General features: G+C 45.5%; 1 protein-coding gene across 2 annotated transcripts in view; it reads right to left on the reverse strand.

Moving 5' to 3' along the window:
- ATPSCKMT (ATP synthase c subunit lysine N-methyltransferase) overlaps positions 1-15125 on the reverse strand; it is a 66554-nt gene that overhangs the window by 37689 nt on the left and 13740 nt on the right. Inside the window, exon 5 of one of the 2 annotated variants that reach the window (XM_026017683.2) lies at positions 11415-12346. The exons of the other annotated variant lie outside the window; for it this stretch is intronic. Within the exon in view, the coding sequence (XP_025873468.1) occupies positions 12146-12346 (201 nt within the window). The 3' untranslated portion in view covers positions 11415-12145. Of the gene's footprint in view, positions 1-11414; positions 12347-15125 lie in introns of those variants that run through there. 2 annotated transcript variants of the gene reach the window in all.

A 15125-nucleotide genomic window follows, 5' to 3' on the forward strand; every position in this document is an offset into this window, starting at 1 on the left:
AAACAATATTTAACCAGTAATACAAGTCACTGGAATTCAGTTCCCCACCTTCACAGAAGTTTAGCCCTGAATACTGACGAGTTTGACCTAAAACACACTAGCACTCAGGTGTCCCAGAGTCTGACCCACCACTGTGTGTGGTCATACCAGCTCAGCATGATCATACCAGTTGGGCATGTTCACACCAGCTCAGCATGGTCACACCCACCCAGCATGGTCACACTGGTTCAGCATGATCACACAGGCTCAGCATGGTCACACAGTTGACCACAGTCACACCCACTCAGCATGGTCACATCCACTCAGCATGGTCACACCAGCTTGGCATGGTCACACCAGCTCAGCATGATCACATCCACTCAGCATGGTCACACCAGCCCAGCATGGTCACACCAACTCAGCATGGTCACACCAGCTCAGCGTGATCATACCAGCTCAGCCTATTCCAGTCCCACGTCATCACTGACCAGTTCTCTCCGGTATATGCTTTCAAAAGTAGCATCTCATATGTGAACTGAAGCTAATCTCCTACCTGTATGTGTGAAGTTTAAAGAATTAACTTTTTGTTGAAAAGTCATATATATGGTTTAAAAGTGCAAAAAAGATACTTTAAAATCTCTAATCAAAGGGGTCTTCCTCTCACCTCAGATCCCAAACCCCACCCACCCTCCCCAGAGGCAAAAGCTGTGTCTCATATACTCATAGATTATTTCTGGCAGGGTATATTTGGGAGAGTCGGAGAAGGGGGAGCACCATGTGTCAGCATGTGAATGTCCCTTTTCTACATAAGTGGAGGCAAATATCACAGTCCTGCCCCTTGTCTTTACACCTGACAACACTCTGCTCTGCTACCGCACCTGTTCCTGTAACACCAATTAACTCCCATACCACTGCTGCATGGGGAATGATGTCAGAATAGCCTGGAAGTTTCGCTGGTTTCTGTGAGGTTCTTTCTTCAAGAGGAGCTTAGCTTTGAATTATGAGAACTGTAAACTTCAATAAGAAGAGCAGTGACCCTCAACCTGTCAGTTGGATTTTTAGAAAATGTAAGAAGAATGCCCACCCCTCCCCAGAGAGGGGCTCCCCAGCCTTGCAGTCCTGGGCTCATAGCAGGTACAAGCCCTCCAGTGCTCATCTGCACTGTGTTGTTCCCCTCAAGCTGGCATTCCCATGCTGGGTTGTTTTTGTAAAATTATTATTCCCTCGGGCGGTCTCCAGAGCCACGGAGCTGCCTGCCTGGACTGTCACGTTCTCTCCCCAGACACCAATGATTGTTTCTGTTAATGCCCTGATTTCAAGGTTGCAACCATTCTGAGTGGTCTCCCATTATCCCTGCTTTTTTCCATAAGACCAGCTAGGCTCCATGCATTCTGGAATGCATTCTGGAAGAAGGCGCGTTCCAGCAGAGGAGCTCTACTGGAAATCACACATGCTTCAGTACGCTTCACTCTGCCGCAGCGTTTTGACGGCTGCTCCGTACATATATACCAACGCGTGCTCAGCTGGCCTCAGCTGACCCACCCTTAGGCTGTGTCCAATTATTTGTTTACTAAAGTGAGGCTGTAATTAACGCGGTAAGATGTTCTTATGGACTTATTTGTGGCCCCCCAAAATTCATGTACTAAAGTTCTAATCTCCAGTACTCAGGATGTGACTATTTGGAGACAGGGCCTCTAAAGAGGGCTCTTTAAAGATGAAGTTAAGATGCGGTTGTTAGGGCAGGTTCTGATCCAACAGGACCAGTGTCCCTATAAGAGGAAGAGACATCGGGGAAGCTGGTACCCTGGGGAAGGGCCCTGTGAGGACACAGCGAGCAGAGAAGGTAGCTATCTGCAAGCTAAGCAGGGGGCCTCAGGAGAGACCAGTCCCGCCAACACCCTGGTCTGGAACTTCCAGTCTCCAAAGCTATGAGGAAGACACATCTGCTGTTTCAGGGCCCGGCCCGTGCTGCTTTGCTAGAGCAGCCCCAGCAGACAGTCGGATGTGCAGACACCCACAGGTTGCTTACTGTCCAACAGACAGGTGATATGTTTGCACTGACCCATGTCTAGGAGGTGGACCCACAAAGCATGGGATAACTCAGTTCTGCTCAGAAGATATAACTTCCTCTACCTATTTCTGAATGGAGGGGACAACTCTGAAAAATTGGCTGTTTTATCCTCTCTTGGGCTTATGTGGTTTTTTTTTTTCAAAATTAAAAACATTTATGTATCAAAAGACACTATCAAATAAGTGACAAGACATAATCAATGAAGACAATATTTATAAAGCCTTCAGTCCATTCTTTTTAAAATTTAAATTCAATTGGCCAACATATAGTAGTACCTCATTAGTTTCAGATGTAGTTTCCAATAATTCATCAGGCTTATGCTTCTAACTCAAGGACCATTCTGTGCCTATCTAAAAAAGATTTATTCTGATTCAAAGAGACAGAGGATCTAAGCCTCAAAGTTATTCAAATGTTGCTAATGTCTAAGCTACTGAGTAGATGGGATTGATTCAGAGCAGCAGAGCCTCCACACGCTTGGCCAGGCAGTGACAAAGAAGTCACACAGGTGCTACTGTCAATCAGGCCTGGGTTTGAATACCAGCTCTACTCTTTGCTAATGAGTGCATGGGCCTTTAGCAAACCCAGTACTCACTAAATGCCTCAGTTTCCCAACTGAGAAATATCATCTCTACAGTGCGGTTAGTACAACAATTAAAAATAATGTATCTAAGAGACCCAGGATTGGTAGACAGTCAACACTTGAGAGCTATCCTTGTTATCGTCGTTTCTGGGCTATGAATTTCTATTCCTAATTAACATTTTCAAGTCAAGGGAGACTCGTGACCATGGTCTGCCTTTCTGAGCTGTCTCGGAAATGCCAGTCAGGCAGTCTGGGCTGGGGTAAAAGCAAATAAAAACTAAGAATCTTTTATTGAAGAGACTGTCCTTTATCCAGTGGATAGTCTTTCCTGCTTTGTCGAGTATTAATTGACCATAGAGTTGAGGGCCCATTTCTGGGTTCTCTATTCTGTTCCATTGATCTATGTGTCTGTTTCTATGCCAGTACCACACTGTCTTGATGACCACAGCTTTGTAGTTCAACTTGAAATCTGGCATTGTGATGCCGCTGGCTCTGGTTTTCTTTTTCAATATTCCCCTGGCTATTTGGGGTCTTTTCTGATTCCACACAAATCTTAAAATTGTTTGTTCCAACTCTCTGAAGAAAGACCATGGTATTTTGATAGGGATTACATTGAACATGTAGATTGCCCTGGGAATCATAGACATTTTCACAATTCTGCCAATCCATGAGCATGGAATATTTTTCCATCTCTTTGTGTCTTCCTCAATTTCTTTCAGAAGCGTTCTGTAGTTTTTAGGGTATAGATCCTTTCCCTCTTTGGTTAGGTTTATTCCTAGGTATCTTATGATTTTGGTGCAATTGTAAATGGTACTGACTCCTTAATTTCTCTTTCTTCAATCTCATTGTTAGTGTATAGAAATGCCACTGATTTCTGGGCATTGATTTTGTATCCTGCCACATTGCTGAATTACTGTATGAATCCTAGCAAACTTGGGGTGGAGTCTTTTGGATTTTCTATGTACAGAATCATGTCATCTGCAACAAGGGAGAGTTTGACTTCTTCTTTACCAGTTTGAATGCCTTTTCTTTCTTTTTGTTGCCTGATTGCTGAGGCTAGGACTTCTAGTACTATTGTTGAATAGCAGTGGTGAGAGTGGACATACCTCTTGTGTTCCTGATCTTAAGGGAAAGGCTCCCAGTGCTTCCCCATTGAGAATGATATTTGCTGTGGGCTTTTCATAGATGGCTTTTAAGATGCTGAGGAATGTTCCCTCTATCCCTACACTCTGAAGAGTTTTGATCAGGAATGGATGCTGTATTTTGTCAAATGCTTTCTCTGCATCTATTGAGAGGATCATATGGTTCTTGTTTTCTCTCTTGCTGATATGATCTATCACGTTGATTGCTTTACGAGTGTTGAACCAGCCTTGCATCCCAGGGATAAATTCCACTTGGTCATGGTGAATAATCTTCCTAATGTACTGTTGGATCTTATTGGCTAGTATCTTGTTGAGAATTTTTGCATCTGTGTTCATCAGGGATATTCGTCTATAATTCTCCTTTTTGGTGGGGTCTTTGTTTGGTTTTGGAATTAAGGTGATGCTGGCCTCATAAAAGGAGTTTGGAAGTATTCCATCCCTTTCTATCTTTCAGAACAGCTTTAGTAGAATAGGTATGGTTTCTTCTTTAAACGTTTGATAGAATTCCCCTGGGAAGCCATCTGGCTCTGGATTTTTGTGTCTTGGGAGGTTTTTGATGACTGCTTCAATTTCCTTGCTGGTTATTGGCCTGTTCAGGTTTTCTATTTCTTCCTGTTCCCATTTTGGTAGTTTTTGGTTTTCCAGAAATACGTCCATTTCTTCTAGATTGCCTAATTTATTGGCGTATAGCTGCTCATAATATGCAATCCCTATCAAAATACCAAAAACACAGGAAACAGACACATAGATCAATGGAACAGAATAGAGAATCCAGAAATGGACCCTCAACTCTATGGTCAACTAATATTCGACAAAGCAGAAAAGACTATCCACTGGAAAAAGGACAGTCTATTCAATAAATGGTGCTGGGAAAATTGGACAGCCAAGTGCAGAAGAATGAAACTAGACCATTCTCTTACACCAAACATAAAGATAAACTCAAAATGGATGAAAGATCTAAATGTGAGACAAGATTCCGTCAAAATCCTAGAGGAGGGATCCCTGGGTGGCGCAGTGGTTTAGGGCCTGCCTTTGGCCCAGGGCGTGATCCTGGAGACCCGGGATCGAATCCCACGTCGGGCTCCTGGTGCATGGAGCCTGCTTCTCCCTCTGCCTATGTCTCTGTCTCTCTGTCTCTCTGTCTCTCTGTCTCTCTCTCTCTCTCTCTGTGTGACTATCATAAATAAATAAAAATTTTAAAAAAATCCTAGAGGAGAACACAGGCAACACCTTTTTGAACTTGGTCACAGCAACTTCTTGCAAGATACATCTAGGAAGGCAAGGGAAACAAAAGCAAAAATGAATTATTGGGACTTCATCAAGATAAAAAGCTTCTGCACAGCAAAAGAAACAGTCAACAAAATTAAAAGACAACCTACAGAATGGGAGAAGATATTTGCAAATGACATATCAGATAAAGGGCTAGTATCCAAGATCTATAAAGAACTTATTAAACTCAACAGCAAAGAAATAAACAACCCAATCATGAAATGGGCAAAAGACATGAACAGAAATGTCACCAAAGAAGACATAGACATGGACAACAAGCACATGAGAAAATGCTCTGCATCACTGGCCATCAGGGAAATACAAATCAAAACCACAATGAGATACCACCTCACACCAGTGAGAATGGGAAACATTAACAAGACAGGAAACAACAAATGTTGGTGAGGATGTGGAGAAAGGGGAACCCTCTTGCCCTGTTGGTGGGAATGTGAACTGGTGCAGCCACTCTGGAAAACTGTGTGGAGGTTCCTCAAAGAGTTAAAAATAGATCTGCCCTACGACCCAGCAATTGCACTGCTGGGGGTTTACCCCAAAGATACAGATGCAGTGAAACGCTGGGACACCTGCACCCCGATGTTTAGAGCAGCAAAGTCCACAATAGCCAAACTGTGGAAGGAGCCTCGGTGTCCATCGAAAGATGAATGGATAAAGAAGCTGTGGTCTATGTATACAATGGAATATTACTCAGCCATTAGAAATGACAAATACCCACCATTTGCTTCAACGTGGATGGAACTGGAGGGTATTATGCTGAGTGAAATAAGTCAATCGGAGAAGGACAAACATTATATGGTCTCATTCATTTGGGGAATATAAAAAATAGTGAAAGGGATTATAGGGGCAAGAAGAGAAAATGAGTGGGAAACATCAGTGAGGGTGACAGCACATGAGACTCCTAATTCTGGGAAACGAACAAGGCGTGGTGGAAAGGGAGGTAGACAGGGGGTTGGGGTGCCTGGGTGACAGGCACTGAGGGGGGACACTTGATGGGATGAGCCCTGGGTGTTATGCTATATGTTGGCAAATAGAACTCCAATAAAAAAAATATACAAAAAGAAAAAAAAGAAGCTAGGAATCTGACATTTCTCCATTACAAATCCATGTTTCAGTCAAATTCATATTATAGCGCTCCTTAACAAAGTGTAAATCCCCTTGAAAATGGGAATGTGGGGCACCTGGGTGGCTTGGTGGTTGAGCGTCTGCCTTTGGCTCTGGTCATGGCCCCAGGGTCCTGGGATCGAGTCCCGCATCGGACTCCCTGTGAGGAACCTGCTTCTCCCTCTGCCTGTGTCTCTGCCTCTCTCTGTGTCTCCCATGAATAGATAAACAAAACCTTTTTAAAAAAAACAATGAGGGGATCCCTGGGGACTCAGCAGTTTAATGCCTGCCTTCCGCCCAGGGCATGATCCTGGAATCCTGGGATCAAGTCCCATGTTGGGCTCCCTGCATGGAGCCTGCTTCTCTCTCTGCCTCTCTCTCTCTCTCTCTCTCTCCCTCTCTCTCTCTCTCTCTCTCTCCGTCTCTCATGAATAAATAAAATCTAAAAAAAAAAAAAAAAAAAAAGAAAATGGGAATATGGAATGTAACACCTAAATCAAAGGTTAGTGGACACATGGAAGGAAGGCCATGGAATGAAGGAATAAAGCATGGGTGCCTGGGACAGGTGAATGCCAGGGAGCGAGAAGGGGCGGTCTTTGGAAAATCAGAAGCTCCGGCTGCCTCCCAAATGTGCTGACTGCTCACCCTGATCACCAGCACGTACTAATGCCTTGTGACACACCAGCCCTGCAGCTATCACGTTCCCCACGAACAGCACTGCCCAGCTATCTTTACAGCAAACCCAGCAACACCTCGCCACTCGAACATAGCCACCAAGTTTGGGACACGTGTGGGGCTCGGTGGACTTTCCCGACATTGGGATTAATTCTCATAAAAGGTCATTTCATTGTCCAATTTTTCACCCTATGGTATTCCAAAAAAGAAAATTTCCTTGACTCTTCTTGTGATCAATGAGCTACTGTTTTATCCTTCTCTGGTAATATTCACACCATAATATTAAATTAGAAAAAATAAGATTGAATTTCCCTCACCAATAAAAATTATATGATTTTTTTTGTTCATGTTCAATTTGTATCAGTCCATTGGGTCACAAGTGTGCCAATTCCAATATAACCATAATGCGTCACTATTACAGGAACACTTCACTCTGCCTGAGAGGGTCCCTGATGACTCAGGTTTTCTATTCGAGGGCAGACACTCTATTGTGTTATTCAGATGGGAGATCTCCTTACATTTATATAAATATCCATCTTACTATTTAAATATATGGCCTGCACCATTTTGGAGGATAATGAGATCTTTGTGTTTAACGCATGTCATGACAAGTGCAATTTTCCTTCGTCATAAAACAACCTACTGCATAAAAGTTCTTAAGGAAACACAACCCTCAACTGAATCCTCTGAGGGGGGCTGAGATACCAGGGATGGCAAGGGCTCTGCTCCCGCCCCAGTTCCTGGGCCCTCGAGAGCAGATGGGGGCAGCCTCCTACTCCACACGACTGTGGCCTGCTCCCTGGTCTGAGCCCTTCACCCAGAGAGAAACCTGTCACTCCCTCATCTCTCATGGCCCTGTAAACTCTAAACTCCTCTGGCCTCAACTTCCTTACTCTAACTTCCACTTGGGTGTCCCCAATCTTTGTGCTCCTCAGTTTAACTTCTCGGCATGGAATCTGCATGGTTCATCCCATTTCCATGGCCTTTGGCTCAGATGCCAGACTCTGGCCCAATCAGCCGGAGGAGTCAGTGAGCCCCGGGTCCTTATAAGACTGCTCCCTTGACAAGGCGATGGGTGGGACAGTGTCACATAGAAGGACAAGGCACCAGTGTGACATTATTTCTCCCAGGGGCTTCAAGAATGGTCTCCTGGTTCTCATCAGAACTTAGGGAAGACTGTGCTAGCCGCAGCCAAGCCCTCTGGGCTTTAACAGATTCCAGCCTTCTCCGAGCATTACCACTTCTGAGCCGGAGCTCTGATAAATCTTATTGTCATCCATCAGCATCCCCGAAGTTTCAAGATCTCGGCTGCTTTTGTTTGCTATACCAGAGTAAAAAGCTGCCCATGGCCTTCTGTTGGGGGAGGCTAAGTATGGCTGGGCTGGCGTTGTGTGAAACGCCCTCACTGCTGCAGGCCGCTCTCATGCCTAGCACTCCCACTGGGTTCAGCTCAAAGGGTTCCAGGGGTCCTGCTAAGGGCAGAAAACTCATGGTTGTTTTAGGTCATTTTGAGACTCCAGATGGATCTCTTCTGCAACATCTCCACCAAGTGGCTGCCCAGCCTTCTGCTGCAGTATCTCCACTGAGAAGAAAGTAACTATGTCCAGAGGCAACACATTCTAACTTCAAACGACTTTATTAAAACCATACTTCAGACTGATCTTAGCTTCACATCCTTTTAGCACCAACGCCAAAAGCCAAGGTCAGGCCTCAGGGTCAGTTAGAACAGGCCTAACTGCAGGTTAGTAAGTAAGTGTAGTAAGACTCTGTGCTCCTGTGTCTGCTTGTGGCTGAGCAAGTTGACCACACCTCCCTGTGCTTAGGAGAAAAATCACTAGACCGTGCCTCCTCCCTGAAGGTGAGAACGGGGTGCTTCAAAGACGGAACATGCTGGCACCCAGTCATGTTCATGGCCACTTTTTCCTTTCTCCTGCTTGGCAAGCCTTCACACATTGGGAGCTCTGTTCTGTTTCCTCCAAAGCTCCTCTCATGCAGGGTAGACATCCACAGCCTCTTGAACTGCCTCGAAGGACAGGTTTTCAAGCCCCTTTACCATCTAGAATTCACTTCTTAGCAACACAGCTTCCCTTGTTCCTGTAGCTCTAGTTTGTTTATACCATCCAGATTGGTTTAGGGCCGAACTGCTGAAAGCATCCCCCGTGGGACCCGGGGGGCACAGAGGGAGCCCCCCCAGGGAAGCCTCCGTGGCGGTGCCGGCCACACCCCGACAGATGCAGACGGGGCTCCAGTGGAACCGGCGGGGGGGTCCACTCAGCCCACCGGCCCTGACCATTACGTCAAGCGGTTAGCTTCCCGCTCTCCCCAGCTGGCACTGGAGAGAATCCTCTCGAAGCTTGGCTCCCTACAACCTCCTTACCTCACACGGGCCAAGGAAACGATGGCTAGTCTGGATGGTGCTGGGTGTGGCGCTTCCAGCTACCGGCTGGCCTCTGACCAGCTCACTGCTTTCACAGAACACAAGCAGCTTAACCACCTGCATCCATTCCTCTCGGCTCTGGGCCTCTGAAGCCTCGGTCACGGCAGCCGCGCGGGGTCTGGTGCGCGGCCGCCTCCTGGCTCATGGCTGGTGGTCTTCCCACTCACGCGGGTGGGCGGAGGAGCTCTGAGGCCGCCTTCGCAGGGCACTACTCCCATTCAAGAGGGCCCACCCTCAGGCGGAGCACCCTCAGCCCCCCTCCAAGCCCCATCTCCCCGGACCATCACACCGAGGGTCAGGATTTAATCTAAGGACGCAAACCGCGGTCCACGTCACAGCAGCTCCCCTCAGCAGCCCCACCCGCCAGGAGGGCAGTCTGAGTGGCTTATTCCCGTCTTTTACCAATTCCTTTCTAATCCTGAGGAATTATCTTTCCCCCTGCAAAACTCCCCGGGTGCAGGGACGCGGTAAGGCTCTGCTGTTACCCGGTCCTGCCCATGTCCCCAAGGACAGGAGGCCCACTGAGGAGGACTCCTGCCGTCAGTGAAGGCTGGATCTGAGTTCAGAGCCCTCCTGACTTGGTACCCTAACCCCATTCTGGGAGCGGGACATCCCCCCGTGAGAGCTCTCCGTCCCTCCCGAATACTCCAGACGCACGTCTGACCTTGCCAGCAAATGCATCCCCCCGCAGCGCCTCCAGACCGGGAGCGGGCCCAGGGCCATCTGCCCTCCACACTGCCAGGCCCCCTCGCCCCACTTGAGACCCACCCCCCATTTGGGTCAGGCCGCCGCAGGGCACAAACACCACCACACCCGTGGGAGGGCAACAACACGGGTTCGGGTTTGTCAGTCCATGTAAGATGTCCTCCCGTTGGAGGCTCGAGTCAGTTCAGCAACTCAGTGGTATCGTCAAAGACCCGCAGTCTATCCAGCTTTCTGCTCCACCAACCTCCTGGCTCCCAGCTTCACTTTTCCCCTGGTGGCTGCAAAACGACCGTGACAACTGCAGGCATTACTGCTTTGTACAGCTGCCCGAAGACAGGGGGATGCTCACTCCTCAAGCACCTCCTTCTGTTAGCAATAAGCTCTAAGCAGATGTCCCTTCACACTTCACTGGAGGGAACTGGATCACATGCCCATGACCCAGCACCAACCCTGACACCCAGGGGATGGGATCAGACAACTGGCCCGGCCCAGTGTCCCTGACACCTGAAGTGCTGGGGGTTCTGGGGTTACCCGGAAAGAGGGGAGATGGCCATGGGATCAGAGGGAGCAGTGCCTGCATACCTTCAGCCAGTACAGGTGCCTGGGTCAGAGACCTGGAGATTCTGGTGCCAGGCCAGGTGTGAAACGCCCCACTGCGGCCCAGAGGACTGCAGATGGTCTAGGAGACACACATTACAGCACAAGCTCAGAAGACTCCTGCCCTTGAGAACATCTATGCCTTCACGGCAGCTCTTTCCTACCCTTGGCCATCAGGAAAGTACCTTGGCAGATGTGTAGTGTCCAGCTGTGAGGTTTAAACATCAGGAATCTTGCACTGTTTCCATTCTGTTTGGCTGTGACCTGTCACAGTGTATGCCATCACTCAGCAATGGTGAACACAGTGTATTTATTTGGAAGAGTCTCAGTTCTTAGATCTTTTAAACTTGGTTTTATATCCTCTTAGTGGAGCTAAGCATTTCAGGGAATCAGAATGCTAGAATTGGCGGAAGATCCAAGAAAGCCGACCTGGCACACCTGGGGAAGGCAAAGCTTGCAATCTTGGAACCAAGCTTCTAGAGAAAGGTGCATTCAAATGGGAATGTGCTCTGATCATTGACCCCAATGTCAATGGAACCTCTAGGTCTGGTCAAACAGCTCCTGTTAGGCTATGTCACCACTAAGCTCTATTCTATTTTTGTTTGGTTATTGTTTTGTTTTGTTTTTAAACTTTAAATTTTATCAAGTTAGCATTTATCCCTTATTTCAATCTGCCAGACATTTCTGAATCCTACTTGGCATCAAAAATAGTAGCTCTTACTCCCTGCCTTTTGTCGTGTGCAACTTCTATGAGAAAATTCTTACAGGTCACTTACAGGTTAAAGACACAGCTGAAAAAAAATCAATTAAAGATCTTACAAACTCCATGAGTCTCAACACTTCTGTGAAATGGTCCATTTTATTCTGAGGTTGTGGGACCAGGCATCATCTAATCCTTGGGAAGCTAAAGGAGAAACCCAAAATGGCAAGTTAAATATGCCTTTGCAGATAGTTTGATGCCTGCAGAAATCCACCAGAAGCCTGTCTAGAAACTTACTGCTGATTACAGACACAAATAACACACATGTACACACACATACATCTCAGATTCAATAAAAAACAGTAGTCCACTAGCCTTGGAACAAATTATTCTTAATTTGTGATATATATATTCTTAAATGTTATAGAATATGAGGACCTACGTCCTTTAGAAAGTTTTACCATGAATTAGACAAAAAAAAGACATAAATCTTAAGGATGAATGAAGTTGGAGAAAACTATAAATATACCCTGTTTAAAAAGTGCTTCTTTTCATCTGGCATTAAGTCATATTTTTTATTATGTGAAAAGCTGTTCACATCTTCCCCGCACGTCGATGTGATTATGACTCATTCATATTTTCATGTGTCTGAGTGCATGCAAAGAAGTCAGACCACTTTTTTGAATACACCGTGAAAGGGGACCTTAAATCTACCTGCTGCTCTTAACTTCTGTCTTCCAAAAGCTAAGGAAAGTAACAGTAGTTTTTCATTCCATACTGAAGAAAAATATACTCTTTGCTGAAGACACAGATGGAAGTCTCTATAAAATCGAAGACGGCCAACACCTGGGAAACCATGCTTGATAAAAGTCTACACTTGAGTGACTGACTGGGTGTGCGCTGGTCCTTGGGGCCTCTTGCCTCTCAGAGTGCTGATGTCATAGGCCCACACAGTATCTACCCCCTCCCCGGTGACATGGTCTGGGGTCCAGCCAGGGAAAGGGAATCGGCAGGCAATGACTCTGGCGTCATCCTCAAGTTCAAGCGCAAGTTTCTCCTTCAACCGCAGCATCTGTGCAGAACAACAGCCATTATTTCAACAAGTGGTGAGTTGGAGGAAAAGATTCCCAAGTGTTCTTTTGCATCTTAGTGCCTGAAGATACCTTACAAAATTAGGAACTGTGGGGGTGTCTGGGTGGCTTAGTTGATGAAGTATCTGCCTTCGGCTCAGCTTATGATCAGGGTCCTGGGATTGAGCCCCATGTCAGGCTCCCTGCTCAACGGGGAGTCTCCTTCTCCCTCTCCCTCTCCCTCTGCTGCTCCCTGCTCCCATACCACTCGTACACTCTCTCTCTCAAATCTTTAAAACAAAATTAATAATTGTAAATAAAATCCCTTCAGAGCATAAATACATTATCAAACGATCCATTAAAATGCAGAAGTCACATTAACAACAGGGGCACCTGAGTGGCTCAATGGGTTAAGTGCCAAACTTGATTTCAGCTCAGGTCATGATCTCAGGGTGGAGACTGAGCCCCACCCTCAACAAGGAGTCTGCTTGAGATTCTCTCTCCCTCTGTCCCCTCCCCCACTCTAAAAATATGAAATAAAGTACCCTTATTTAAAAAAAAAAGTGAGAAGCAGCTGTAAATTATCTGCCCACCTAGCATTTCAATCTACCCTGTCTCAACTACTTAACACATTTTCCCACATTTTAAGATCTCTGAAATCAGGATACATGTTACAATTGACATAGTCTTAGAATTATAATTGGCAGTTTTTTTCTTTCTCGATAGCAACGGTGCATACTAAAATTAACAGTATTGGGGCGCCTGGGTGGCTCAGGTGGTTAAGCATCTGCCTTCATCTTAGGTCATGATCCCAAGGTCCTTGGATCAAGCCTCGCATCAGCTCCCTGCTCAGAGGGGAGTCTGCTTCTCCCTCTGCCCTCTGCCCACAACCCCCCCACCTTGTTCATGCTTGCTCTGTCACTCTCTCAAATAAATAAATAAAATCTTTAAAAAAAAAAAAAAAACACAATATCTAGCTTCAGTGAAATATGGTATTACTAAATTGGACCATGAAAAATATACTCGTTCTAACTTAAATTTAATGAAATATTTCATGATTCTTCAAAAATTTATCTTTAATGCACTGAAAACTTCATAGTCAACACAACTTATAAAAAGTAAAATCCTCTTATTTATCAATTTTGCATCCTTTTATTACCAACCTACCTGCTAAAAGTATTGATGTAATTATATCAGCAAATTAACAACCACTTTAAAATTGATCTTCAGATCCTACCATCTTTACCTCCTTCTTTTGTTATTTTGAAAGAATTTCAAATTTACAGAAAAGTCACAAGAATAGAACAAAGAATTCCTATATTCCTTCACCCAAGTTCACCAATTTTTAATAGTTCGGCATATTTGCTTTATGTAATTTGCCCTCTTTCCCTATGAATACTTTTCCTAAACCATTTGAGAACAGGTTGCATACAACATACCCCTTTGTTCCTTGATACATCAGTGTTCTCTGAGACACAACCCCAGCTCTGCTATTAAATTCAGGAAATTTAAGATTGTATTCCAATCATAATCTCAAAGTCTTCCAATTCCGCCAAATGTCCCAATAATATCTCTTGTAACACTTTCCCCCACAATGTCATGCTGCATGTAGCTATGTTTCCTTTGTCTACTTTAACCTGGAACAGTTCCTCCATCTTTCCTTGTCTCTCATGACAACCTCTCTAGGAAGTCGGGCCATTGATCCACTGGTGGGCCCTCAACTTGGGTTCTCGACTTCTGCTCACAACGACTCAGCACACACATCTTTGGCAAGGCCCCACAAGTGAGGCTGTGAGCTTCTCAGGGCCCCACAGTCAGACGCCCATGGGGACCTTCTGCTGTGAGAGTGATGGTCACCACCTAGTTAGGGTGATACCTGGTGTCTCGGCAGTGGGGTTGCTAATTTTCCCTTATAATGAGCAATTTGCCAGAGGTAGCCTGAGACAATTAAATATCCTGCTGCCCACTGAAATGTCCCTCACCAGATGTAGCATTCTTGGTGATTCTGGCCTAGGTTAATTTTCACTGTATGGTTACAAAGCGGCAATTTGCTAATTCCATCATTCCTGTCAGTCCATCAGACTGACAATAGGCATCTATTGCAAGGAAGAGCTCTCCCTTCTTTCTGCCTATGTACCTATCGTTATAAGTATGAGGCCCTAGATTCCTATTCTGTACAGTGGGTTCTGATCCACTATCATCCTTGTGTCTTCTGATACTCAGACTGTCCCAGCCTGGCCCCTGGGAGCCTCCCCAAGTCGCCTCTCTCCCCTTTGGATGCGCCCCCAAAATACTCTGAACACTTCCTCATATTTGGGCTGAGCAAAATGCCCCAAGCTTTTGTTTTGATCCCCCTAAGCCCTCAGATCAGCCACCTCTCAGACATTCCTGGTTCCTCTAAATGGGAAATGATATCTTGAAATCAAGATCTGAGCAAAAACTAATCCCTTAAAAAAAAACTAATCCCTTTAAAACTAACCAAATAAATCAAGACAAACAAATCAATAGTGCTTCTATGAAGACTTTTTACTCCTGACCTCTGTCTTTAAAAAGTGGCTTGAAGAAAGTCCTCCATGTGACCTCTGGCTACAGTGAGCCAAAACTCTGATTCTTTATTATAATTAATACCAAGGTAACCAAGAGTAAATTCCATTAAGGATGGGTTATTTCTACTCTTTTAACAGCCAGTAAAAGAATTCTTAAAAAAAAAAAAAAAAGGTTCCTTGAGGGAAAAATTAAATAGGCAAAGAATGAGACAATATGTGTTTTTTCAAAATATCA

Source organism: Vulpes vulpes, chromosome 3 (genome assembly GCF_048418805.1).
Source record: "Vulpes vulpes isolate BD-2025 chromosome 3, VulVul3, whole genome shotgun sequence".
Classification (NCBI taxonomy): domain Eukaryota; kingdom Metazoa; phylum Chordata; class Mammalia; order Carnivora; family Canidae; genus Vulpes; species Vulpes vulpes.